Raw genomic sequence first — 24,309 nt, forward strand, 5'->3', positions numbered from 1 at the left:
TCCTCCTGTCCAGTTACCTCCACACAATGGACACAGTGTGTGCCTGCAGCTTCCTCTGCAAGAATTACAGTTGCATGGGCAGGCACTTTATCCTTTCTGATCTCTTTCTTTTCTTCCCCCCCTTCCCCTGAGGGTTTGTTTTCCAGCAGGCTGAGTTCAAAAAGGGCACGAGATACTGCTGGCAAACAGTCTGGTGCTAAACAAACCTTTTTAGTCAGAATCACGTGGATTAGACCCAGCTTTCCATTCACAGGCAGTGCTACCTGTGAAAGCCTCTGAATTTTATGGTGGCTGAGCTGCTGGTGCAAGTACCAAGGTGGGTGAGAGAACACCTGGAGCCTGTGACGGAGGTCTGGAGCACAGCTTGCTGAGGGTAGGTGTGCGCTACTGGTGACTCTAGGGGCATATCCAGTGCAGACTGCTGGAGCTGCTCTCCTTCAAGGAGAAGCTCTATCTCTGCCAGACAGCAATCTGAGACCCGGCTGCCTAGGAGACTTTCAAAGACACCTTGTCTTCAGCCAGAGGTGAAGCTTGATGCACAAAGTCCTTGGGCTACTCCGAACAGCATAGCCAGATAGTGTAGTTCTGTCCCCGAGTGAGCAGCTTTTTGGCAGACACTCTTCTTCATACCCAGCCTCCCTCCCTGCCACTGTCTGTCCCATTCCCCCTTTCTGGTCACCTCTCTCCTGCAGTGAGCGAGTTTGGAGGACAGTTTGAGTAGCATCATGCTGCCTTTTTATGGTAAATACGCTGCAAGGGAGCACTGTAGGAGGGCTGGCTTCTCAGAGCAGCGGCGAGCCCATGAGACTGGGTGAGACTTAAATTGTCTTGGCTTATGGTGCCCAGGTTGGGGGTGGTAGGAGGTGAAAGGCTGCACTGAGGGGTTGGTTTCTCTCTCAGCCATACCCAGAAAGGTCTCTGACCAGCTCCTTTCTTAGCACTTAACTGTCAGTCTGGGTGCCGAGGGCTTGTGCTTACTGGAAATCCACTGGTTGTAACTGAGGCCAAGTAGTTCGTATGCTGTGATGGTGAGGGGTGCAGGCTCAGCACTAATAGTAGGAAAAGAAGCAAACCAAAAAAAGCAGACAGTCTGCCAGCCCATCAGTGGGTACAGTGCTGAAGTCCAGCTTGCTTGGCTGCCAGCATCTCCTTCTTTGCTCAGATCTGCGAGACCATGCTGTTTCTGGGGAGCCTGAGTCCAGGCAGAGTGCTGCTGTGGATCTGAGGCAGCTCGTTCCGAGTAAGCCTGGCTTAAAACGTACCGTGCAGGGTGCTGGGGTAGGTGAGGATGCGTTCTTACAGCACCTGACAGCGTTAGAGCTGGGCAGCGGGATGTGGGGGAGGAGACTCAGTGTGTCGATGCTTGGCTCTGTCTTGGGAGGTTGGTAGTTGGTGGGCAAGTGGATATTCTCCCCAACCATGTTGTCCTGCTGTCCTTCCACTGCCAGAAGGGAAGGAGCGTGAGGTCAAGGATGCGGCTCTTTCCAGCTGTGGCTGGAAGGGAGCAGTCCTGGTGTGGGATGAGATTTCTGGCCCTGTCGCCTTGGGGCATCCCTTCCTGCCCTGTTCAGCTCCCACACTGCGGTGTGGCCGTCTGTTTTCTGTGCTTCTGGATGAGCTCAGCCAATACTTTGGGATAGCTAGGGATAAATTGTGACTCGCTGCAAATAACCTGTAGATAGAGGCATGTCCAAGGAGTATTTTGGTCCCTGACACATGAGCCCTGCCTAGAATGGAAGGCCTGATTCACTCATGGTATCTCTCACTGGTGGCCAGCACCTTTCAGGACAGCTCCAAATCTCTGTCCAAATGAGGAGACAAGGGCAACGAAGCGCACCAGGCTCCAAGCACAGCATTGCTGGTGGTGGCAGCTTGCACCTCTGATCTCCAACAGGCCCCCTGGGGCCTGGAAAAGCAGCAGCTGGCAGGGGATGTCGGTGGTGTAGTCCTTGAGTTTCTGAAGTGTTGCTGACAGGTCTATTGCTTGAAGCGGTAGTCTGAGGGGAAGGGAAGCCCGGGTCAAACAAGCTTAAGGGGCCTTTTAATGTGTGTTTTGACTCGGAGGCATTTTGTTGCTGTTCTCTGTCAGGGTGCCCCTGCCCTTCCCAGCTTAGCTGAGACTTGGCATCTCAGGAGAGAGTCTTTTTGGCTTCCCAGGAGGAACAACACGTCTGGCAATATGCTCAGAGCCCTGCTGTGAGATAGCGACTGCCTCCAGATGCCTTTTTTCCAGAAAGCCATTTAGAGCCCCAGGCTGTTACTTGGGTAACTCCCTTCCCTGATTCATTGGCAATGTGCAGTCTCTCCTGTAATATCCCAAATCTGCCTGTGCTAAAGGCTGAGAGGGAGAGGCCGTATCTTTTAATAGCCATGTGATGCAGCTGGAAAAAACTTCTGGACATGCAGTTCTCTGGTGGCCTGAGTTAATGGAAACACTCCAAGGGAGAGATGCAGCTGGGCCCTGAGGGAGAGAGTGCTGCAACTGCTTTTGGGTGAGGGAGGCAACTGGTTGTGGTTTCTGCTCTGCCTTTCCTCCAGCCTCACCCTAGCTCCCCTCACCCCACCTGGAGAAGGCGGCAGATGTGGAGATCAGTCCCACCATGCAGGTCTTGCAGGTCCCATGTGCTGTGTAAATAGCTGCAGGTGGCTGGGTTGCAGCTGTTGGATGTGGGCTCCACCCTGGAGATGAAGCTCTTGCCACGTGCACATGGGACGTCTGCTTTCCTGGTGACGCTGGCGACTGCTGTGGCAGACCCCACCGAGCAGCACGCCGTGTGTGGCAGGCACGTGCCTGCCTCTCCCCGCTCAGTATTAGCTCTGCTGAAGGCGCCTTTGCTTTTCCAGTTCTTTGCTATTGAACCTACTCGGTCTTGTTGCCAGCAGCTGCTTCTTCCTATCCCAGGTGGGTGCTGGAGGCCTGGCTCTTACTTGCTGAACAGCTCCCTGGAAGTGCAGGGCTCTAGTAGCACCAGAGGGAAGGTTGTGACTGCAAAAGGGGTGGGTGCCAAGTGGACTTGGTGCTCTGGTTCATATCCTGTGCCCCCTGCTCCAGAAAGTATCAGTCTTTGAAGTTGCCCCCTTAGACCCCTTTGGTCTCGGGTGGAAGCTGATGGGTTAGGACAGGCTGGGTGGGGATGACGAAGGGGAGAGATGTCTGTTCACTGACATGTACCGTAGTGTCCATACGTGTCCTCTCTCGCTGGTTGCCACCTTGTAGCCAGACTCTGAGAGATTCCCAAAGCAGAAGTAGCGTCAGGCTTTGCTGCTGGAGGAGGGTTTTGCCGATCAGTTGCAGTGCTGTGTGTGTGTTGGAGCTGCTGGGTCTCACCGTTTGGGTAGCAGCTGCTGTAAATTATTTCTGATTTCCTGCCCTTGTTGAGATTGATGTCACCTCCCTTGTTTCATACTGTGCTGTGCCAGGCTGACCTGGGGTTTGCTGTGGCTAGAGGGGTGCAACAGGGCTGTTGCCCAGCACATTGTACACTTATTTCTCTGTTTGGGATTTTAAAACAGGTGGGACAGACCAGAAAGATGGTTTTGGTAGGTCTTACCTGCTTTGGTGCAGGTCCTGTTCCTCCTGCCCTCACAGATGGAGGGGCTTTAAATCACAATTCCCTTTTCTTCTCTGATCCCGTTGCCCCAACTTACTTGTGTGGCTCTGTGCTTCTGGTTTAAGCTTTCTCCTCGTGAGGAGATGATAATCCCTGTAGCCTCCCCGGAGAAGGGCTCACCCATTCCAGCCTGCCGTTGTGGGGTGCGGGCGCCCAGCTCTGTGGGAGTTAGAGGAAAGGGGTGCACTGTAAAGATCCCAACAGAGGAGGAGGAGGATGATCCCCTCTTCCACTAAGGATGAGTGACATGTGCAGGCTGCTCTGCTCTCTGCATCGTAAGCTGCCTGGTAGTTTTTGCCTGCCTTCTGTCTCCTCTGCCTTTATTCCTTCTCTCTCCCTTCTGTGCATCTCCCTGGAAAGATCCCTTCTGGGACTGCCCAGGGCATGTTACAGGACTCGGGTTATGGGACATGATAGTTGATCCCTTCATTGCCTCACAAGCCAAACACTTGGTGCTGCTATCGTGTTTGGGAGGGGGCCAGGGAACTTGCGTCCCACCCCCAGCTCCTCCTGCTGAAGAATGAGTGTGAGAACTCGCATGTGTTGTGATGGAGGATGGTGGCTGTGGCTCTGCCAGCACTTCTGGGTACACGTGTCCAGTCCTCCTTGTGGGGGTAGGGCACGCACTACGGGGCAGTGCAGTGACCTGGGACTAGGAACGTGCAGCATGCAGATACTCTCCCGTGGGCTGTCTGGGTAGCCTTGGGTGACACCAAGCTGTGCTTGTAACAGGCTGGAGAAAAGGGACAGGACCAAGGTGTTGGGTGCTGCTGATCTGCGACACTCCTGGCTGTTCAGGGCCCTGTCCCCAGAGCTCTCTTACGTGGTAGATCTTCACGTGACTGTTTTGTCTTTCAGGTTTCAGGTGACAGCAACCTCCAAAACCCTCAAGTACAGCTGAGATGTGTTATCTGCCCTGCAAGCTGATAATCCCTGGTTAAGGGTGGTCCTCACAACCGCCACCAGGTCCTGCCAGCTTCTCCAGTTGTTGCCAGGTATCCCTGCGACATTGGCAGCCTCCAAAGGTTAGTTATCTTGCTTGTTAAGTAGGTGGTTTACATGTGCTCGCTCCCTTCCTGTCTTAGTCCTTCTGTACCCAAATTGGTAAACGGGTGATAATTGCATGGCAGAAGGTCTTGGCTCTGGGCGTTTCTTCTCTACTGGGCATGTGGGTATTTAGGGGGTGGGTTCTGGAGCACTTGTAAGACCCCGTGGCCCAGTTTTCTGGAGGGAAAGACCAGATTCCCTGCGAGAATCCTTGGAACAAAGTGTGGTTGCATCTTCACGGCTGTTTCAGCTGAATTTCCCTTTAATGTGCATGTCGGGATCCTTCTCTCCAAATGCTACTATGGTCTATTGCTTGTTTCTGGTGTAGCGGGCAGCGGGTGACTGGGAGCTGGAACAAGCTCACTGGGCCAGGAGAAATGGGAAGTCTCCCTCCTGGAGGCTGGGAGCTTCTGTTGGTGTTATTCTACCATAGCAGCTTCTTTTCTCCCTGTCCCTTACACCAAGCATTTCTGTGGGGCCACTGTTCTCAGTGGCCACCTCTCTCTCCTCTACCCCTCATTAGTGCAGGGCTTGGCATGCCAGCAGGAGGGAGCCTCAGCGTGTCTGCTCCTTGATCGGATTTGTCAAGGCTCCTTCCCTTTTCTTCCTGTTCATTGAAGGCTGAAACAAAGCAAACAGAAGAGAGGAATTCCAAAGAATAGAAGTGAGGGAAGAGAGAGACGCTGGAGTGACAGGCTGCCCCTGCGCACAGACACCCCCCACCTCAGTCTAGTGGGGCAGAGCATTTCGGGAGGCGAAGCCCTTCCCCAGCACTTCTGTTCTCAGCTACACCACCAGCCTTCTTGCTTTCCATGCTGTGGATCCGTGGGGTGTCGCAGCCTGGAAGGCCTCTCTCCCCACTGCTTAGGTAGTTTCCCCGGTGAGGCTGTCGCCGCTGCGTGCCAGCGGCAAGAGATGAAGGCTCAGGCTTGCTGCCTCCTCTCGACACAGGCACGTGGGTCTGAATGCAGCTCGAGGGAAACGGGCCATTATTTGAACTGCTTTGTTTGTCATGGGCTTCGGTAGAAGGTTTCCCTCTTTACCTGTGCCAGGAAAATTCCCCTGCCAGGCAGTCCCGAATGAGCCCGGGGCAGAGCTGTGTGCCAGGGCAGCAAGGCACCGGCCTCTCCCCAGCCTGGAGCCAGATAAGCGCTCGAACAAGGCCCTTCTGTGCAGACAGGTCTGTGAAGCGAAGAGAAGCGTGGTCTGGCACTCCCATTCCCAGGAAGCGGGGCACTCCTGGCCGGCCAGGTGAAGCTGCCACAGGTAAAGCTTTGTCCGGTCTGATGGAGCCCTTTGTTCCCTCCTGTGCCATCCCCGGGCCATCATGCATGTTCCCTTTCATCCTGCCCTCGGCCCTGCTACGGATTGGATCGGGGAGGCAACAGGATGCTCAGCAGCCCTGGCATAAAGCACTTGAGGTGAAATACAGCCCTACCAGTGACCCCCCTCCCCTTTCACTGAAGCCACAAGGAACAGCCTTTAAGCCACAGCCTCTATTTCCTTTCCTTCTTTCTCCTTGTTCTCTGCCTTCTGGCAATCTCTATGCTCTGTGGTTTAATTAGAGAGTGGAGTAAAGTGCTTAGACTCCAAAATGTGCAGATTAAGGGGTTACTAATCCTCTTCCTTAACGGGTGCTCACATCCTGCCCAGTCTGTTATCGAGCTTCTGTCCCCAGAGTGGAAACTCAGCCAAACTTGAGACCTGTACCTCTCCTCTTATTGCTGCTCAGAGGAGGGAGGGTGAGGGGTGACAGGAGAGTTGGGGGGGAGGAGGGAAGTGAGCTGTGGGCTTCCAAAATTCTCAAGGTGGGTTTGTAGTCAGCATTGGCTGTCTTTGCTTCATGTGCCCTGGCTGGTTTTGTGCTCCAGGAGCAGTAAAGCAAGGGTTTGATGTTTTGGTTTTGGGTTTTTTTGAGTGCTTTCTTCCTGTTCTGGCAAAAAAACCCAAACTTTCCGTTGGAGGAAGCAACTGCTTCCCTGTATGTGCGTGTTTATTTGCTGGGTGATTCAGTTCAGGTCTTGTGCCTTCCCTGTGCACGCACACCTCTCCCCATGTTCCCAACTGTCTCTCCTGCGCTTTTATTCCCAGTGTATGCCCAAGTGAGCCGTGCTGCAGCTTTGCTGAAAGCACAGGGCTCCCCACTGAGAGCTGGAGGCTGGTGCCTGGCAGTGCTGCGTGAGGCCGGTCGTATCCTCATTTGTGGAGGCTGAGATCCCTTTATAGGACATATGCTGTCAGTGTGAAGGGGAAGGCAGAGTATTTGCTGTTCCAGATGGAGGCACCAGCAGGGAAGAGGGAGCAGGGAGGGCCAGTGTGGTGGGAAGGGTAAGACTCTTCCTGGAGGTAGGAGGGAAACTTGACCCTGATGGTCAGAGGATGGGCTGAGCTCTTATGCCTCTGTCCCACTCCTAGTGCAGGCTGGGTGCTGCACAGAGGTTGCTGTGGATTGCAGAAGACATGAGCTTTTGTCCTGAGCCACTCATCTGCTGCTTGCTTGAGTTGAGGTATGCTGTTTCTTCCCTGCCTTTGTCCTTGGTGTTTGCAAGTTCAGGGTTTAGCTCAGCAGTGTGAGAAGCCCCAGGGATGGGAACACAAGAAGCAGCAGCAGGGGAGGAGTGCTGGGGGTGGTCAGTAAGGAGTTTGGGAGCATTCTCCTTTCCATTGTCTGGCTTTGGGAACTGCCTCCCCTCTTGGATCCACTTCCCCTCCTTTTTTTTGCCCCTTTCAGTTGCTACCTCATTTTCGGTTTGTGGAATGCCCCAAATGCTTTGTTTGCAGATAAGTTTGTGATCTCTTAGCCTAAGCAGAAGCTCTTCCTTCACAATGTTGTCAGAGCCTATTTGCAATGTGTAAGCCTCTCTATAGCTCGGGTATTGCCCAGGGCACCCTGAGTGGACAGCACTATTGCTGCTTGGGTTTTTTAGAGCCTGTCCTGAGCCATCCTGGTCTGCTATTTATAGTGCGGTTGTTCCATTCCTGTGTGGACGAGCTCTGCTTTCAGCCTTGCTTGGGCACTGAGGGCACTGGTGCCAGGAATAGCTCTGGGCAAGGAGGACTTGGGAGTTGGCTGCTTGAGCACGGCTCCCAGTTCAGGCCGGTTCCTGGTGGAAGAGGCACCGGGCTGCATCTGTGAGCTCTGGCTCTCGGTGAGCGTCAGCCTCCTCTGTGGCACAGCTGCTTTTCTCGCCGGGGAAGTGAAAGGATTGCCTTTCCTTGTCAGGTGCCCTGTGTGTGTGCTTGGCTCCCCTGTGCTGCTGAGGCTGCCGGAGCAGTTCGGCACTGCAAGAGATGGCGTCTGGAAGAGTTGCTGCAGTGCCAGGTACCAGTGGGATTAGCGAGGGACCTTGGTGTGATGTGCATGCACCGTGGAGGGCAGTTTGTGTGGGAAGCCCTGCTCCTACAAGGTCCTTCAAGCACTGGCTGTGACCTCTTGTGTGTCCTGAACTGCTGCCCACTGGGACAGGCGGATGCCTTTTCAGCGGGGCACCTGGCGTTCCTCATTCCTCGTCCAGGGTCCTGCTCCCCTTCCCCCAGGGGAGCGCTTGCAGGCCTCGAGGTAGCCCGAGCTGAGGTCTGAAAGGAGCCTGCAGCGCAGAAAACATCAGCATCCTCTCGGCACTGCTGCTTGGGCAGAGCTGCTCTGGCCCTTTGGCTCGTGATGCTCGCAGCTTGTCTGGAGAGCAGAGCTGAACAAATAATTAATTGCTTGATTTAGTGCCCAAAATGAAAAGCTGTAGGGGAAAAAACCCAACACAGCCAAGTTTGAGAGACCCTTTATCTTTTCTTTTAAATGTAATGCAGCTCAATTTCAAACAAAACAATGCAAAATGAGACTTTTTGCTTGGAAAACAAAGCATTTTGTTCTTGTCCAAAACTTGTTGTGAAGTAGCGAATAACTCTGAGTGGTCTGGAAACTGCAGTTTTCAATCAATAACTATTCAGCTGAAAACACTTACCCGGCTCTGCCGGTGAGAATGCATGGCAGGCACCTGAGGGCCTGGCTCACAGCCATGCCCCTGGCAACTTCCCAGAGGTGGCAGGGAGGATGGTGTCAAGCCTCTTGTGGACTTTTCCAGGCAGAATGTTGGTCTGGGGTTGTTGGAGTCCCTTTGCATCTTTTTTTTTTTCTTTTCCTGTAATTAACCTAATTAATTTTGCAGGAGGTGATGCAGACTCCACAACATGCGTAGCGGTTAGGTCTGGTCAGATGTGCTGGGATATGGTCTGCCTTGTCCCACTGAGGAGCAGCTCCTGGTGCAGGTTGTTCAAGAGCATGTCAAAGGAGCGGGGGGATCCCCTCTCAGTCCTACCTGTGGGCACTGCTTGCTGGAAACTTAAGGCATCAGTAGTTCACGGGGTGGAATTCCCAGCCCTTTGCTGTATGGGGCATGATGCCTGCTGGGTGCTCCAGCTGCAAAGCTGGAGGTGGCAGGGGACTTGCTGCTGACCCTGCTCGGCTGTGACCCCAGGAACTGCCGTCTGCCGCAGGCCCGCGGCAGTGGAAGTGTCAGGAGATGGCAGGGGTGAACAGGTATTGATGCCTGGAGCATATCCGGAGACCGGGACACGGTGAACGTAATGGATTCGGAGCTAGCCATTAGCTGCAGCACAGACGTCAGCAAAAATGCAGATATTAGAAACCTAATACCGGCAGAGGGAAGGGAGCTGGAGATCAGCCCAATTGCTGCTCCTCTTCTGTTTCAGAAGGCAGATGGGGTCCTCATGCCCCTTGTAGTGCTCCTGCACAGTGCCCAGGCTCGATCCCTCCTGCGCCTCGCTGTGCTGGCCAGGGGAGCATGTGGAAGAGATTTGAGGCAGGACTCTGCAGCCTGTGTGTTAGTGTCAAAGCAGCTGTCCTGAGTCAGGCATGTAGCATCAGAATCATTTTGGTTGGAAAAGACCTTCAAAATCATGAAGTCCAACCGTTACCCCAGCACTGCCAAGCCCACCACTAACCCATGTCCCTAAGCACCGCAGCTGTGCATTTTTTGAGTGCTTCCAAGGCTGGTGATGGCCACCACATCCCTGCGCAGCCTGTCCCAGTGCCTGACCACCCTTTCTGTGAAGAAATTGTTCCTAATATACAATCTAAACCTCCCCTGGTGCAACTTGAAGCCATTTCCTCTCATTCTGTCACTCCTTGTTTGCGAGAAGAGACTAACCCCCATGTGCCTACAACCTCCTTTCAGGTAGTTGTAGAGAGTGAGAAGATCCCCCCCCAAGCTTCCTCATCTCCAGGCTAAACAACCCTCAGCTACTCCTCATAAGACTTGTGCTCCAGCCCCTTCCCCAGCTTCATTGCCCTTCCTTGGATGCGCTCCAGCAGCGTGCTCCATCAGACCCAGAAAAAGGCCAATCGGCATTGCTGTTTCACCTGCCGAGTATCCTCTTGGCATCAAGCACCTTGCAGACCAGGGAGGTAAAGCTGGGAGCAGTGTGTTGAGCAGGTATCTCCTCTGTGAGCTTGTTGAGGGTCTCAGCAGCACATTGGCAGGGTCTCACAGCAGGAGGAGGCTCTGGGGGTCACCTCCAGGTGCCAGTTTGCGGGCTGTGGGGCTGGTGTATCCCACTGGGCTGTGTGGGAAATGGGCTGGGTAGGAAAACCACGATGGGTATGGACATGCAGGGTGCTCCCTCGCCCCGAGCCTGGCGCTGCGGGCATAGGGCTGGCTAAGTGCTGGGGTAAGGTGGTCTGCTGCAGAGCCATGCTCGAGGGTTGGGCAGCCCTTGAGTGAGGGGCTTCTTGCCAGCAGGGGTTGACTTGGTTGAGAGTTATAATTTGGTCCCTGAGAGGTGATCCTTACTTGTAGCCTGGGGTGAGACTCAGCTGGTGATGTTGGCATGTCTGGGTGGGTGTCCTGGGCAGGGTGTCCGGTGTCCTGCAGCTCTGCTCACACACAAGCTTTCAGGGTCTATACTGCTGGTCTGGTGCTGCACTGAGGGACGAACGTAGCATAGGCAGAGGGGTGCAAGACAGCTTTCTGCTGCCCTGCTGTCCCCACAGACATGGTTGAAGGCTGTTGCCAGCTGGATCCTTGCAGCTTCTTCCTGGGCCGAACAGGATTGCGAGCACTTCGGGACCATGGTGCTGGGTGGGTGGCCCCCTCTTGCCTTGTCTGAGAGCTGTGGCAAACTGCAGCTGCCCAACTGGTAAGCGTTGCAGGATGTCTGGTAGACTTAAACCTCCTACGCAACACTTGTGCGCTCTGCGGTGGCAGCGGCTCCCCACAAGTGCCCTGCACAGCCCTCTCTCCAGCTGGGGCTTTGCTGGGCAGCTGAACCCAGTGGCCGGTGGCGGGCAGGGAGACTGGCTGCCGTGATGCTCTGCAAAAGCCGACTGTCTAGCAGGGCCTTGTGACTGGAGTCCCTGCCAAGAGGAATTACTCCCTGATGCATTCCTGGGGTTTCAGACATGGAGAGGTAAGCAGTGAAGTGTGTTCCTGTGTCAGACCCAGCCTGAACTTGCTTGTCTGGAGACAAGGAGAGTCTGGTGATGAAAGTCCCTGCTTCAGCCAAGCTCAGAGCTTCAGCTAACACCCTTCAGAGACTGTTAGCTCCTCTTCCCCAAGTGCTATGCCTCTGTCAGAGAAGTTAGCTTTTCAGTGTGACCTTTGCAGAACAAAAAAGCTGAACTCTTAGAGCAGCAGGACTGTGTGTGGTGATAATCTTACGGGCCTGGGGAAAGGTTGATGCAGATGAGAATGAGCTGTAACTGAGGCACAGCTGACTGCTGTCCCAGGAAGATCTTCACCTTTCTGGGACTTCATCTGCAGCTTGGTGGTGGTGGGGGCAGTGGAGAGCTGGGGACGTGTTCTTTTACAGCTCATGTGTTGGTGTCCGACTGTGGCCACTGCTCAATCCCATCTGTAGAATATGGTGGCCGTTTTGCCATGGGTTGCTCTTTCCGGGGAGATACGAAGGTGAAATTCTCACTTAAGTTTTGCTTATCATAAGACTGGGGAGGGAGGGACGGACAGCGTGGTAATCCGGAGCATGGGGTTTTAATCCTGCTCTCCTGGCCAAATTCCATTCCGCCTCTGTAAATTCCTGCAGCTGCCCCGCTCTGTGTGGTATCCACTGGCTGGCACAGCCCCCCTCAAGTAGCAGCATTTCAGCCATGGGGAGGGGGATGGGGAGGTGACCCCAAATTGTAAGGCACTTTGACAGATGGGTGCTGCGGTACATGCTGTAAAGGTGACCTGCTGAATGAGGGGCCAGCTTGTCCCCTCCCATCTCTTCGTAAGAGCCAAAGGAGATTGTCCCCAGTTGCTTCTCTTCAAAGCATGGTGCCTCTTCTCAGTTGCCAGTCTTGCTGCGCAGCTCTTGCCGTGGCTGTCAGGCCCTTTCTCACCTCCTGTGAGCCTGGGAAGCTGCTGTGTTGTGCTCCTGCTGAGGCAGTCTGAGCAGGTCAGCTAAACTGTTGCTGCTCTCCCAGCTCCAAAACTGGGACCTGGGAGAAGGATTTGCAGTTTCCGTTGCCTATGGTGAGGTAAGGCAGTGTGGCTTTGCAAAATGACTCCTCTCTTGGCTGCCCTGGGAACAGCTAGGCCACCTCTTCGCTTGTTAATGCCTGTGGGTGGGTGGATGTGTGTGACAGTAGAGGGACAGCAAGCCTAGGGCTGTTCTTGTGCCCCTCAGGGCTGCTGTTCAGTGACCCACGGACAGTCTTGCTGTGCCTCTGCATCCCTTCTGCAGATGCAGAGTAGCTCTAGGAGGAGCAACAGGCTAAGACGTCCACCCTGCCATGCATGGGCCTTGCTGCCAGCTGTGGTGCTGTGGGAAAACGGGCTGCTCGCCTCTGCGCTTGTAGGGCTGGAGGAGACACGCTGCTGCGGTGGGAAAGCTCCCGCTGCCAGCACTCAGCGCTCCTTAAACATTAACTGCTCCCCTGATAGTCACTGAGGCAGGGAGAGTGAAGGCCGGTTGAGCTGAGCCACGCTCCTACAAAAAAGAAGGGATCTTGGAGGAGCAGAGTGCCAGCACACGGGCAGCTCTCGGGGGGCACCCTGGGGCAAGCAAGGTGGGTGCCCCGTCCTGGGAGCGAGGGCTGCTTGTGCATGGGAGGGGGGGGGGCAGCCAGCCTCGGGCTCCTGCCCACGCCTCGGGGTTGGTGTGAGCACGCAGCTGGCGTTTGTGCAGCTGCCTGGCTCGGCTGGCCCCGCTCTCCCGCTCCCCTGGCTATCGCCTGGTCAGCCCTGGAGGCAGGGGTGTCCGGGCATGAGGTGAGACCAGTGTCCTGCCTGCCTTTTCCCTGGGATCTGCCATCAGCCTCTCCCAGTGAGACGGGGGCCACGGGTGCCTTTTTCTGTCCCGTTTGCCACATCCCCACTCCCCACCAAAGCGGGAGCTGCCCCGCTCCCGGGGAGGACATGGGAGAGGGAGGATAACTTGCTGTGAACAGCACTTCTGCCCCACACCCTTGCGCTGAGGTTGGAAGCCGGCGCTATTGGGAAACCTCTCGTCTTACTGCCGGCTGCGCTTGTCTGGCGCGAGCGAGGGGTGCGGGCGGCGGCGCTGAGCCATGGCGGGCGGGCCAGGAGGGCTGTGTTCGGTGCCACGGCTGCCGGTACCCGCCGCGCCTCTTGCCTGGGAGCCGCTTCCAGCCTTGCGCTCTGCTTGCTGTGCCTTTAACATGTCATGGGGGAGGAGAGGCTGTGTGGCTACCTTCCTGCTTGCCATCTCCTCCCCAACTGCCATAAACATCCTAAAAGGCCTCTGCCTGGCCTGGCCTCCCCAGCAGCCCGCTTGCTCCTGCCGCTGCTGGCGAGGGCTTGGCTGGGTCTCACCGCTCTGGGCCTGGTGCTGGGCCCTCGCTTGCAGGAACGAGCAAGACTGGGAAAGCCAGGAAAAGCGTGTGGAGAGGCGGCGGTGGCCAGCCGGAGCAGGAGGTGCTTTCCTCCCCTGGAGCGGTGCTGTTGGCAGGTCTGGGCTTCTCCCAGGAGCGTGGGTAAGCCCTGAACGCCTGAGCTGGAGCACTTGTTAGGTGATGGATACTGCTGGGCAGGGATGGGTCAGTGTTGGGGGCTGAGCTCCACGTGCCCCTGGGCCAGGCAGGGGAGCAAAGGGCTCCAGCTCTGGGGAGCTGCTGGCCCAAGGGAGCAGTGGGGCAGCCCCGGTTTCCTCTCCCTGCTGGGGCTGGGCTGGGCAGAAAAGTGCTGCCGAGGAGCAATTGCCTGTTGTAACCGGGGCTCTGCAAGGACTAGCAAGAGCTGCCTGAGCGGGAGGTAAATGCATCTCCCAGGGCAGTGATTTCAGTGCTGCCTGGGTGGAGACCCAGCCTCCCCTGCCCTGGGGCTCAGAGGCTGCTGCCTTTGCAGGTGCTGCTCTGCCTTCTCGAGGCAGGCCAGGGCCTGCTGCCACAGCTCTCCCTTGGGTTATGGCGTGGGGGGCAATTTACATTTCATCTAAATTGCTATGCAGGCAGTTTGCATCCTAATCCCTTTGCCTGTTGCCGGTGGTGGTCTCCTCCCAGCACACCCTGCCTTCTCCAGGGATCCTGCAGCTGGCTCCCTCCAAGGGCAGGGCGGGCAGGAGGGCACGCTCGGGCCCTGGGCAGGAGCCTGCTGCCTTCCCCAGCCCTGGGGCCAGGCGTGGGGGGAGCTGCAGGTAGAGGCTGTCTCTGCATAGTTAGCATTCCCGGCCGTGGCCTCCCACTCCTCCCGCTGCCATCCTGCTGGCTCCCAGCGTGCTGGACAGGTCTGGGGGACGCTGCACTCCTTTGGGGAGCCCCGCTTTCCTGGGCTGGTGGGTCCGGAGCAAGCCTGGGCGATGGTGGGGGCACCTTTTCTTTCTTTTTAAAACCTACGGTGGCATTTGCACCCTGTCCAAGCGTTCAGGCAGCAGTCAATACCTCTTCTCTCTGCGTAGCAAGGACTGCCCCCGGCCCCCTTGCCATGCCTGCATCCTGGGCTGGCCATGCAGCCCCTTTCTGCCAGCCGAGGGGAGATGGGGTGGGCTCTGCTACCATCCAAAGCCCCCTCCCCGCCCAGGGTATCTCTCGGTGTAGGCAAAGCCTCTTGCACCTGCCCCAAGAAGGCAGGAGGCAGGTGCTGGGTAGGGGCTAAATAATCCTGACGCTTCCCGAATCGCAGCAAAGGAGGGGATCTGAGGCCCGGGAGTGGGAAGGGGGCCGAGGGTGGGCGGATTCCTCCCGACTTACTTTGGGCAACTCCGTGCCCCTGGCGCTGGGGGCTCTTGAGCAGAAAGCGAATTTAATCTCTTGTTTTGTTTGTTCTTTCTTCCTGCGAAAGGGGGGCCGGTGCGGGGGGAGCTTGGGTTTGAGAGCGGGGAGGAGAGGGGGGAAGTGTCAGATCTGAAAGGGAGGAGTGAAGGGAGGACGGGTAAGGCAGCCCCGGAGGGAGCAGCAGCAGCGGCTGCCGGCGGCTGGGCAGGAGGAGAAGGGGAAAGGCAGGTAAGGAAACCAGCTTCTGGGGGGCAGGAAGGTGAAGGCGGGGAGAAGGCAATGCAGGAGGGGTGGTGGTGCTATGGGGGGGATGGATGGAGTCTTTGGGTGCCTCCGGGAGGCTCTTTGGCAACTGACCTGCTGCTGGTCCCATCCTGTCCCCCAAAATTGCCGCCCCAGTAGCGTGCTCACGTGCAGACTGGGGACAGAGTGCCGTTCCTGCAGTGAGACCCCCCCCCCCCCAGAGGGGCCACGGGGGCAAGCAGGAGCACGAGGGGTGCTGCTGTGTGCCACCACCACCTCCTCTTGCCTTCATACGTGCTAAAGTCCCTTTCCCATCCCTCCACTTCCCAGGCTGCTCCGTGCCGGCTGACCTCCCTCATCCTGCCTCTCCTGCTGCCAGCTCGGCACACAGTTTGGGGGGTGCCCAGGCAGGAGGGGTGGGGATCAGCTTGTGGGGTGGCAGACAGGCTGGCAACAGTGCGCAGAGACTTCGCCAGGCCCAGCCCAGCTCCTGGCCGTGGCTGGGAGAAGGGGTGCCTGGGCCTGCTGTGCTCCGTGCATCAGCTTCCCTCTTCCCCGCCACGCCGGCGCTTGGCCCGCTCTGTGGAGTGGAAGAGCGAGGCCATGGCTGGCCCTGCTCGAGGTGCCGGCAGGAAAAGGAGCGCAGCCCTGGGGTGCCGTGCCCGCTGCCGCGGGGGCTTGGCGGCATCCCCCAGTGGTTAGCGTGGCTGTGCTCCCTGGGGCTGGCCTTGCCCCAGCCCTTGCAGGGCCCGAGCCCCTTGCTGCTGCCTCCCCCTCGCTCCTGGCCAACTTGCCACCCACCCGCCGGGACTTGCACCCCGGCCCCAGGGGCTGCTCGGGGTGATGTCCTCCCAGGCTGCCTGTTCCAACCCCCAGGCGCTGGTGGCCCCATGGGCATCTGCACATCAATGGGGGCTCCAGCAGGGTGTGTGCAGGGGTGAGCAGCCCCTAATCCGGCCCATTCATCTCTACGGCAGCTTTTGTTAAGCCTCCAGATGTTGCACTGAGGGCAGGGGCTCAGTCTCGCTGCAGCAGGCAGGCAGAGGTGCAGAGCGAGGTGGGAGGAGGTTGGTGTGCCTTTGCTTTGTGGGGTCTTTGTCTGCCCCGGGCATCTTTCTGTCCCCGTGATGGGCCTGGGCGCAGGAGCGAGGTGGGGAGCAGGGTGCTCTGCCTGCTGGGGGAGGAATGGAAGCAGCACAGCCCGCACGGCTGGCAGGGCTGGGGGAGCCCCTCGGCATGCCCCGTTGAGTCAGCAGTGCCGGGAAGTGAGTTTCACCTAAGCGTTTGGGGTTTTTCCACCAAACTTCGCCACACAGCAGGGGGAGGCGTCTGCAGACCCAGGTACCTGCGCTCCCTCCCAAGGGCAGGCTCATTAACCACCGCGTGACCGGCCACCCAGCTCGGGCGCACCTCGCCGGCACAGCCTCTCCCCCCCTGGGCGCCTGCCCTTCTTGCCCCTTCACCTGTGGGACGGACCCGAGCTGGAGTGAGATCACCTGGGGGACTCCTTCCCTCCTCCCATGTCTGAGGTCCTCCCCCCGAGGGCTGTGTGGCCGTGGCAGGGTGGCAGGGCAAGCCCAGGGGAGGTCTGGGTGCCCCAGCACAGGGGGACTGGGAGGGTGCTGGCTGGGAGAGGCTGTCGCTGGAGAGGTGAACGGTGCTGGAGAGGTGAAGGGTGGCCGTCTCGCTGCTGCACTTGCCCAGACAGTGTCCTGGAGGGAGCAGGAGCCGGGGGCTGTCGAGGCACTTGGAGCTGCAGGGCTGCTGCTAACACCTCTCTCTGCTCCTCTGCCCCTCGCAGGCTCTAGGATGCCGGGGCCAGCCGGGCTCGGGCTGCCCACCTGATCCTCGCCGCCCGTGTCCCGCCACCACACCATGTTGCGCTCCTGGCGCATGAAGCTGAAGCTGCTGCTCGCCACGGTGACCCTGGCCATCCTCCTCTCCTGGCTCTACCTCTTCGTGGGCAGCCTCGAATGTGAGTGGGTCCTTCTCTTCCTCCTCAGATCAAGGAACAGTCTGCAACAGAGGGTGGGCAGGGGAGGCTGGGGCCTGGGGTGGTTGCTCTCTAGCCGTGCGAGTCGCTGCAGGTATATCTGAGCTCTGCGTTTCCAGGGGCATCCCTGGGGATCAGGGGAGCAGAGCTGTGACGTTGGCTGGGCACATGTGGGATGTACCAGGACCTCTCAGCCGGGGTCTGCCCCGCCATCCACACCCTGTCCCTCGCGGCCGGGCTTTGCCTTGCCGTACCCATCGCATGCCCCCTGTCTCCTGCAGATGGCCGCTTCCTCCTGCTGCCGCCCTGCCTGGGCGAGCAGCCGACCCGGGACGTGGAGCGGGAGGCGCTGGCCTCGCGGGTGCGCAGGGTGGAGGAGGAGAACGAGCAGCTCCGTCTGCAGCTCGGCCAGGCGCAGGCGGAAGGCAGCGATGGCAGCCCGCAGTGGGGGACCTCTGCCGAGGATGGGGACCCCCACGGGGGTGAGAGGAGCAACCGCACGGCCTGCCCCAAGCAGCGGACGGTGCACAAGTGTGAGGTGGGTGGTGGCACCGGCACGGTGGCATGGTGGATAGGGGATGTCGGGTGGGAGGCTGGGACCCTGGCTGAGCGTGGATGTATGTGCAATCCACCTGGCACAGCTCGCCCTATGCTCTGGCTGTGCTGGGGCCTCATCCTGGCTCTCCATGGTGCTCAACGGGCCACAGTCGGTGGGTGAGGGCGTCTGACTTCTCTAGAGAGGGAAGCCAGACAGGAGGAGCGGCAGCCAGACTCCTATCCTCCCTCGCAAGCCAAGGGACTCCTATCTCCTTGTGGGGCTCCTTCCCCAGGGGAGGGGCTGGGTTATGGAGTCTCTTCCCGTAGCACGGCCCGAGGGAGGAGCTGACAGGCACCTGCAAGGAGGGGGGTGTCCAGTCTCAAAAAGGTGCCGTTTGTCTCTGGGCAGCTCCTGCACATTGCGATTGTGTGCGCCGGGCACAACGCGAGCCGGGATGTGGTCACCCTGGTGAAATCCATCCTCTTCCACAGGTAACAGGGAGGTGCTGTGCCAGAAGCCCACTGGTTTGGGGTTCCCAGATGAGCTGCCACATGCTGCAGGGGGGGCAGTGATGCAGGAGAGGGGCTCTGGGGCCTCTATCTAGCCCCTGTGCCACTGCTTAGGGGGCCAGAGGGGGATTTGTTTCCCCCAGATGGCTGATTTTTCTCCATCTCCCCCTTAGCCCCTGGCAGGGCTGGGAGGGATGGGGACCATGTCTTCTTGCTTCCGCTGTGGTGCTGAGTGCTGCTGCGCTTGCCCTTGGCAGGAAAAACCCCCTCCACTTCCACTTCATCACGGACTCCGTGGCCCACCGAATCCTCCAGATGCTCTTCCAGTCCTGGATGGTGCCCTCCGTCCACGTCAGCTTCTACAACGCCGATGACTTGAAGGCAGGCACTTGCAGCCTCTTTGTTGTGTCCCAGCCCAGTGCTCAGAGGGACAAGGGGGAGGGGGGGATATTAACTTTTCCTGCAGGTCCTTCACTCCCCTGCTCCCTTTCCTGGACTTGCTGCTGGTCTGGCTGAGAAGGGGGCACAGGGCTGGTGCTGGAGGGATGGGGAGGCCCCTGGGGTAGTGCTGCCTCTGCAGCGAGCTGGGTCCCCCACTGAAACACTGGGGTCCAGGTAGAGGTTCTGGTGGCTTGAGGAAGAGCCAGGCCAGGGTGAGAGCAAAGGAGAAGGAGGTGGGTGCAGCCAGTGAGCACCTGAAGGGCCCGGGGCAAGGTGTGTGGCTGCTGGTGACACAGCTGGGGGTGATGCTCCAGCCTTGGCTGGCTGCACAGCTCAGGTGTGCTGCTCCTCTGCATGGGGCACTGGGCACACGTGGCCGTCCTGCGCGGGCAGGGGAGGGCGTGGCTGTGCCCAGCCCTGATCCGTGTTGCCTTGCAGCCGGAGGTGTCCTGGATCCCCAACAAGCACTACTCCGGCATCTACGGGCTGATGAAGCTGACGCTTACCAAGGCACTGCCCTCCAACCTATCCAAGGTCATCGTCTTGGACACCGACATCACCTTCGCCACCGACATCGCCGAGCTCTGGGCCGTCTTTGGGAAGTTTTCTGGTGAGGACAGGGTGCCCCTGGGGCCCTGGCTAGTCCCTGGGTGCTGGGCTCAGGGTGGCAGTCCCCATCTGCCGCAGCGCCGACGCGGCGGGTTTGCTCGGGCCCTCTGAACCTACAGCAAGACAGGCTGCGTCCTTGTCCATCTGTTTCCACAGACAAGCAGGTGATTGGGCTGGTGGAGAACCAAAGCGACTGGTATTTGGGCAACCTGTGGAAAAACCACAAACCGTGGCCGGCCCTGGGACGTGGCTTCAACACGGGTGAGTGTGGGCTGCTGGGGTGGGCTCTGCATCCAGCTCAGGGCTCTGCATCCAGCTGGGCACGGGGAGGCGGGGGATGGCTGAGGTGAGGCAGGAGAGTCTGGTGAGCACGAGGGGGCTGCTACAGCGTCCTGGGGTTGTATGGTTGGGCGCAGGGAAGTGGCGTGTCCCAGGGACTGAAGGCATGCAGGCTGCTGTGCTCTAGCTCTGTAATGGCTGGGTGCTCCCTCGGTGACCCAGTGGCCTCCTGCCTGGCACCCAGGGGTGATCCTGCTCCTTCTGGACCGCCTTCGTCGCCTGGGCTGGGAGCAGATGTGGCGGCTGACGGCGGAGCGGGAGCTCATGAGCATGCTCTCCACCTCGCTGGCCGACCAGGTAACGGTCCCTTCTCCAGGGCGGTCAGCCCTGCTGTGTTCCCGTAGCGCTGCTGGCGTGGCAGGGCTGTGCCGTCCTCCTCATCTGCCTCTGTACTCGCCTTTCTCTCTCCTAGGACATCTTTAACGCGGTGATCAAGCAGAACCCGGCCCTGGTGTACCGGCTCCCCTGCTTCTGGAACGTGCAGCTCTCCGATCACACCCGCTCGGAGCAGTGCTACACCGAGCTCTCGGATCTCAAGGTGGGTGCTGGGTTTGCTGCCTTTGAGCCTGGGGAGGGCCAGACAGACGGCACGTGCGCTGGAGGAGTCAGCAAGGGGTCTGGGGGCTTGGGGGAAGTGTCGGGTGCTGCTGACTTCCCCTCCGTGGGGTGACGTGCCGCTGCCCTCAGGTGATCCACTGGAACTCGCCCAAGAAGCTGCGCGTGAAGAACAAGCACGTGGAGTTCTTCCGCAACCTCTACCTGACCTTCCTGGAGTACGATGGGAACCTGCTGCGCCGGGAGCTCTTTGGCTGTGCCAGCCTCCCCAGCCCCCCCAGCGACCAGGTGAGGGCGGCTGTGACTGTCCCCAGCCCCAGAGCATGTGGTGGGCAGAGACCCCACGCAGCCGCCCCGTGGGGCTCCTGCTCTCCCTCACCTTCGTGGCGTTGCAGCTGCAGCAGGCACTGGAGGAGTTGGACGAGGACGATCCCTGCTACGATTTCCGCCAGCAGCACCTCACGCAGCACCGCATCCACCTCTTCTTCCTGCAGTACGAGTTCCTGGCCCTTCCTGGCCCCACCGATGTCACCCTTGTGGCCCAGCTCTCCATGGACAGGTATTGCTGCTGGGGTGGTGGGAGGTCGGATCCTGCCTCCGCTCCCCTGGGGAGGCTCCGCAGCTTGGGAGCTACCAGGGATCTTGAAATACGGGTTCCTCACCCTCACACCAGCACTTTGCAGTGGGGAGCAAGACGCCAGGCTAGGAGCGTTCCTCCCACTGCCCCCTGCGCTGGGCTCGGCTGGTGTGTGCAGCTCACGGGCAGGCACCCTGTTCTGAGCTTGGCCGATGTGCCAAGCTCACGCAGTGCCTGCTGCTTCACAGGTTACAGATGCTGGAGGCCATCTGCAAGCACTGGGCAGGCCCCATCAGCCTGGCGCTGTACATGTCGGATGCGGAGGCTCAGCAGTTCCTGCGCTACGCCCAGGCCTCGGAGGTGCTGAGCGCCCGCCGCAACGTCGCCTACCACATCGTCTACAAGGAGGGGCAGTTCTACCCCATCAACCTGCTGCGCAACGTGGCCTTGGCCAACACGCAGACACCGTACGTCTTTCTGACGGACATTGACTTCTTGCCTATGTACGGCCTCTACGATTACCTCAGGTGAGGCTCTCTCCAGCTGCTCTCGCTCAGCCTGCCAGGCTGCCCAGCACCAGGGTTTGCAGGAAACACCTCGGGGCAGCAGTTTTCAACGTGCAGAAGCTGTTTCCTTTGTGTTCAGCCTTGGGATCCTGGCCTTGCTTTTGTCAGATGCCACCGGGTGAGGAAGGAGCTGTGAGGGGTGCCCAGTTCCTCCTGCCCCTGCATGGCACCACTCCAAAGTGTCCAAAACCAATTAATGCCCTTCCAGAGCGGCGGGCAGGCTGGTAGGGCTGAGGAAGGGGTGCTGTGGCCGTGGCTCACAGCTGAGGGGACCTCACACCCTTCTTACCACCCTAGGAACTCCATCCAGCAGCTGGAGCTGCCCCAGAGGAAGGCAGCTCTCATCGTGCCGGCTTTTGAGACCTTGCACTATCGCCTGACCTTCCCCAAATCCAAAGCAGAGCTGCTCTCCATGCTGGACATGGGATCCCTCTACACCTTCAGGTAGGAACTGGAGCTGCCCCACCATCCAACGGGGCCGTCACGCCCGGCAGAAGCCAGTTTTGTACCCTTGTGCCTCGGGGCTGCGGGGCAGCCGGCTCAGAGGACCGCCCTGCATCCTCTGCCTCTCCCGGCTCTCCCATTTCCGTCGCTCCCCGCAGGTACCACGTGTGGCCAAAAGGCCATGCCCCAACTGACTACGCCAAGTGGCGGACGGCCACCGTGCCGTACCGTGTGGCGTGGCAGCCGGACTTCGAGCCTTACGTTGTAGTGAGGCGAGACTGCCCCAAGTATGACCAGAGGTTCGTGGGCTTCGGCTGGAACAAGGTGTCCCACATCATGGAGCTGGATGCGCAGGTGGGTAAGGGGCTGCTCCGGGCCCCGTGGAGCTGCTGGGCAGTGCCATGCCGGCACCGCCGAGCCGATGCTGATGGTGAGGGCTGCCGCTCTGCCCCCAGGAGTATGAGCTGCTGGTCCTGCCCAACGCCTTCATGATCCACATGCCCCACGCCCCCAGCTTTGACATCTCCAAGTTCCGCCTGAGCGCAGGGTACCGGGGCTGCCTCCAGACGCTGCGGGAGGAGTTCCACCAGGACCTGTCGCGGCGGTACGGGGCTGCCGCACTCAAATACCTCACCGCCGAGAGGAGCCTCTGACGCCTGGGTGCAGTGGGCACGGGGTGCTAGCAGTGCGCTGGAGAGGGGGCTCAGGGCCCCTCCTGCCCCGGCCCACCGCCGCAGCCTGGCCCCGGGGATCCAAGCTGGCAGCGCAGCCTCTCCAGCCCGGCAAAGGGATGCCCGTAGATAGGATGGAAGACGCCAGCCGCGAGAGCAGCCAGTGCCTGCAGGCCAGCTGCTGCGGCGTGGCCAAAGGTTTTTTCGGAACAGCAGCCTAACTGCGGTACAGGGGAACCTCCCCGGGCGGGGGGCCGGGGGCCGGGTCTCCTCCCTCCCCTGTTTTAGCAGATGTGGATTCTCAGCCTTCCTTCGCTCACCTCCCTGAGCCTGGCAGCTGGAGAGCTCTGGGAGCTGTACCTTGCCCTGCTCTGCCTCTGCTCGGTGGCCCCAGGTCCCAGTCCTCCCCACACCCCTCCGGCGCCTTGGGGAGTGGGAGGTGAGGCTGCAGAGCATCCTGTGGGTCCTGCATGGAGTGGGCTCCGAGAAAGCCGCTGGGAGTTGGGGCCAGGGAGTACTGGGAGCTGCGGAGACCTGGCTGAAGCCCCGATCAAGGCTGGCTGGTTAACAGGGCAAGGTATTGTTACTCCCCATCTGTATGGGTGCAAAGCCGCCAGCGGAGCTGCCCCAGTACTGGTGCTGTGGGAGTCCCCCAGAGCAGGACGAGCCGCTGGAGCAGGACAGGCTGGCTGTTGGCCCCAGCGGCGAGCTCCCGGAACGGGCTGGTGCCTCCCAGCTGGCAGCAGCCATGGCAGGGGCTGGCATTGCCCCGCGGGGCAGGGCTGCAAACCGCTGCCACGGGCAAAATGGCAGCTTTGTGGGCCAGCACGTGCTTGGAGAAATTCCTGACAGGGGACCACCCTGCTCCCCACCAGCTCTTGGCAGTGCAGACATTGCCATCGACAATCAGGGATGTGGTTGACACTGGACAAGACGGTAGCTGAGCGCTGTGGCGGGATCCCCGGGCCCAGAGCAGCTTGGCCGGGCACTGTTCCACCGCTATCACACACTGGAGCACAGAGGATGCATCGCTTTCCTCACGCTATTTAAATTATTTAATACTTTTCTCATAAAAATTAAATGGTTAGGGTGTCGGGGTTTGGGGTTTTTTTGTTGTTTTGGGGTTTTTTTTTTTAATCCTTTCTTGCTCCTGGATGATTTTGCTGGTGGCCCTGGAGGGTCTCCGGGCTAGTTGCTGCTGCAGTCTCCGCTGTTCTCTCCTTCGTGTTACTCCGGGCTGCAAGGGCCAGCTCTGTGCAGGTGTGAGAATTTTCCGTCCACGGTGGGAGCGGCTAGGAGGAGCCATACAAAGCGCGGGGTATGGAAAGGGCACAAGCGCCTCTTGCTTATTCTCTCTTTTTAATTTAATTTTTAAATTAAAGCATTTTTTATTCTTTTTCACATCCTTGTTAGCAACTGCCTGGTTATTAATATTTTTTTCTGCTGTGAGCTTGCACGTGTCCCCTGGAGGGAAGGCAGCGGGAGGAGAGCAACGCAGGGGCAGCTTGAGCCTCAGCTGGGGAAAAGCATCACTGGGCTTGCTCTGCCTGGCACGTTTTGGAGCTTTTTCCCTTTCTGGCTGGCACAGCGGGAGGGTTGGGGAGCAGGGAGCAACAGCAGGCAAAAGGAACTGTCTGTGTCACCAAGTGGCAGGCCTGCCGGCTCCTGGCACGGCAGCGGGGCTGACCGGGGCTCCTGCCTGAACAGCCTTGGCTTTACAAGGCTGTTGGGAATAAAAACTGGTGCTCAGGGCAGACAGGCTGCCAGCCTGGCCTCTGCAGGGCGGGAAGGACGAGTGGTATGCCAGGAGCAAGTGGTTGAGGCTTTATTTGGGAAAGGGCTGGGAAGACATTGCTAATAGCTGTGAAGCAGGCGCAGCTCCACCCTGCCAGTCCCCAGCAGGCAGCTCTTGTTTAATAAATAGAGTCAAAGCTCATCGCTATCGCGCCGCCGCCACGCTACGCGACATGATGGGTTTAG

At 58.9% G+C, this 24,309-nt stretch overlaps 2 protein-coding genes across 6 annotated transcripts in view; one reads left to right on the plus strand and one right to left on the minus strand.

Annotated features, from left to right (window-relative positions):
- PEX16 (peroxisomal biogenesis factor 16) overlaps positions 1 to 13,184 on the minus strand; it is a 20,884-nt gene extending 7,700 nt beyond the window's left edge. Inside the window, exons 1-3 of the mRNA XM_055793671.1 lie at positions 13,129 to 13,184; positions 1,879 to 1,997; positions 1,301 to 1,441 (exon numbers count right to left, since the gene is read on the minus strand). Of these exons, the coding sequence (XP_055649646.1) occupies positions 1,301 to 1,441; positions 1,879 to 1,997; positions 13,129 to 13,184 (316 nt within the window). The remainder of the gene's footprint in view (positions 1 to 1,300; positions 1,442 to 1,878; positions 1,998 to 13,128) is intronic.
- The window catches only part of LARGE2 (LARGE xylosyl- and glucuronyltransferase 2), a 24,976-nt gene extending 1,246 nt beyond the window's left edge, over positions 1 to 23,730 (plus strand). The window contains exons 2-18 of one of the 5 annotated variants that reach the window (XM_055792482.1): positions 254 to 373; positions 4,470 to 4,636; positions 7,882 to 7,980; positions 16,889 to 17,062; positions 17,362 to 17,618; positions 18,027 to 18,109; positions 18,385 to 18,508; positions 19,007 to 19,178; positions 19,334 to 19,438; positions 19,701 to 19,813; positions 19,929 to 20,054; positions 20,204 to 20,359; positions 20,467 to 20,630; positions 20,897 to 21,175; positions 21,512 to 21,658; positions 21,817 to 22,012; positions 22,114 to 23,730. In XM_055792482.1, coding sequence (XP_055648457.1) covers positions 16,963 to 17,062; positions 17,362 to 17,618; positions 18,027 to 18,109; positions 18,385 to 18,508; positions 19,007 to 19,178; positions 19,334 to 19,438; positions 19,701 to 19,813; positions 19,929 to 20,054; positions 20,204 to 20,359; positions 20,467 to 20,630; positions 20,897 to 21,175; positions 21,512 to 21,658; positions 21,817 to 22,012; positions 22,114 to 22,311 — 2,220 coding nt within the window. In that variant the 5' untranslated portion in view covers positions 254 to 373; positions 4,470 to 4,636; positions 7,882 to 7,980; positions 16,889 to 16,962 and the 3' untranslated portion in view covers positions 22,312 to 23,730. Of the gene's footprint in view, positions 1 to 253; positions 374 to 4,469; positions 4,637 to 7,881; positions 7,981 to 14,980; positions 15,073 to 16,888; positions 17,063 to 17,361; positions 17,619 to 18,026; positions 18,110 to 18,384; positions 18,509 to 19,006; positions 19,179 to 19,333; positions 19,439 to 19,700; positions 19,814 to 19,928; positions 20,055 to 20,203; positions 20,360 to 20,466; positions 20,631 to 20,896; positions 21,176 to 21,511; positions 21,659 to 21,816; positions 22,013 to 22,113 lie in introns of those variants that run through there. The other 4 variants (XM_055792465.1, XM_055792472.1, XM_027785136.2 and 1 more) reach the window with 4 other exon arrangements.
- Positions 23,731 to 24,309: the final 579 nt, after the last annotated feature.

Source organism: Falco peregrinus, chromosome 1 (genome assembly GCF_023634155.1).
Source record: "Falco peregrinus isolate bFalPer1 chromosome 1, bFalPer1.pri, whole genome shotgun sequence".
NCBI lineage: Eukaryota > Metazoa > Chordata > Aves > Falconiformes > Falconidae > Falco > Falco peregrinus.